This window comes from Acanthisitta chloris, unplaced genomic scaffold, assembly GCF_000695815.1.
Source record: "Acanthisitta chloris isolate BGI_N310 unplaced genomic scaffold, ASM69581v1 scaffold28751, whole genome shotgun sequence".
Taxonomy (NCBI): Eukaryota; Metazoa; Chordata; class Aves; order Passeriformes; family Acanthisittidae; genus Acanthisitta; species Acanthisitta chloris.
This window is the reverse complement of record NW_008658091.1, coordinates 6,058-6,987: the sequence shown is the minus strand read 5'-3', so window position 1 is coordinate 6,987 and position 930 is coordinate 6,058. Positions and strand designations below refer to the sequence as shown.

The 930-nt window shown below is 52.6% G+C and overlaps 1 protein-coding gene across 1 annotated transcript in view; it reads left to right on the top strand.

The window, feature by feature from the left end:
• Window positions 1-12: 12 nt before the first annotated feature.
• Window positions 13-930, top strand: part of MUTYH (mutY homolog) — a gene marked incomplete at its 5' end in the record, with an annotated part of 4,605 nt that continues 3,687 nt past the window's right edge. Inside the window, one exon of the mRNA XM_009084992.1 lies at window positions 13-108. Coding sequence (XP_009083240.1) covers window positions 13-108 — 96 coding nt within the window. The remainder of the gene's footprint in view (window positions 109-930) is intronic.

Here is a 930-nt window from a genome sequence, read left to right as displayed (position 1 = left end):
CCGCCCGCCCCGCATGGCTTCAGCGATCCGGCGGAGATCGCGGTCCTGCGCGGGAGCCTGCTCGCCTGGTACGACAGATGCAAGCGGGACCTTCCCTGGAGGACACTGGTAAGGGGAGATATCGGGAGGAAGAGGTGGGGAACTAGTCACTCTGCCTTAAGGGCAGAGCGCTGAAATGACAACGGCGTCATTCCCTATGTGATACATCCCTACCTGCATGGAAGTGCTTGCACCTAGTCCTGGCAGTTTTGCAGTGGGTGGTCTGTAGCCAGTTCCTAAGCACGAGGGGTAGAGCAGGGCACACTTCTCAAACATAGTCTCCAAGCAGGAATACTTTTCTGTAGTAAGATTAGTATAGTTGTCTTTTAATGCTGTTCTGTTCCTGCCTCCATGGAACCCTGCAGCAGTTTTTCCATGTATTTGCTGAGGATTTTTATTAGAGCTCCTGACTGCTCTGTGCTCAGTCTGGCAGCAGTGGCTCGAGGCTGATTGGGGTGCTGAGGGTGAGTGCCAGCTTTACTGCAGTGTCTGTCTGAATGGTGCTGGGAACTGCACGGTCCCTCTCTGGGATTTACATCTGTCTGCAATTGCTTCCTGTGCAGAGGGGCTTGGGTCTGGGCCAGCTCCTCTGGTGGGATTTTGAACCTCGAAGGCAATTCTCACTGTGGGATGTTTCATCAGGGAGAAGATGTTTTGGCTGTCACATTATTAACCCAAACTTGCAGTGTCTGTCTGAATGGTGCTGGGAACTGCACGGTCCCTCTCTGGGATTTACATCTGTCTGCAATTGCTTCCTGTGCAGAGGGGCTTGGGTCTGGGCCAGCTCCTCTGGTGGGATTTTGAACCTCGAAGGCAATTCTCACTGTGGGATGTTTCATCAGGGAGAAGATGTTTTGGCTGTCACATTATTAACCCAAACTCTTCTGAGCA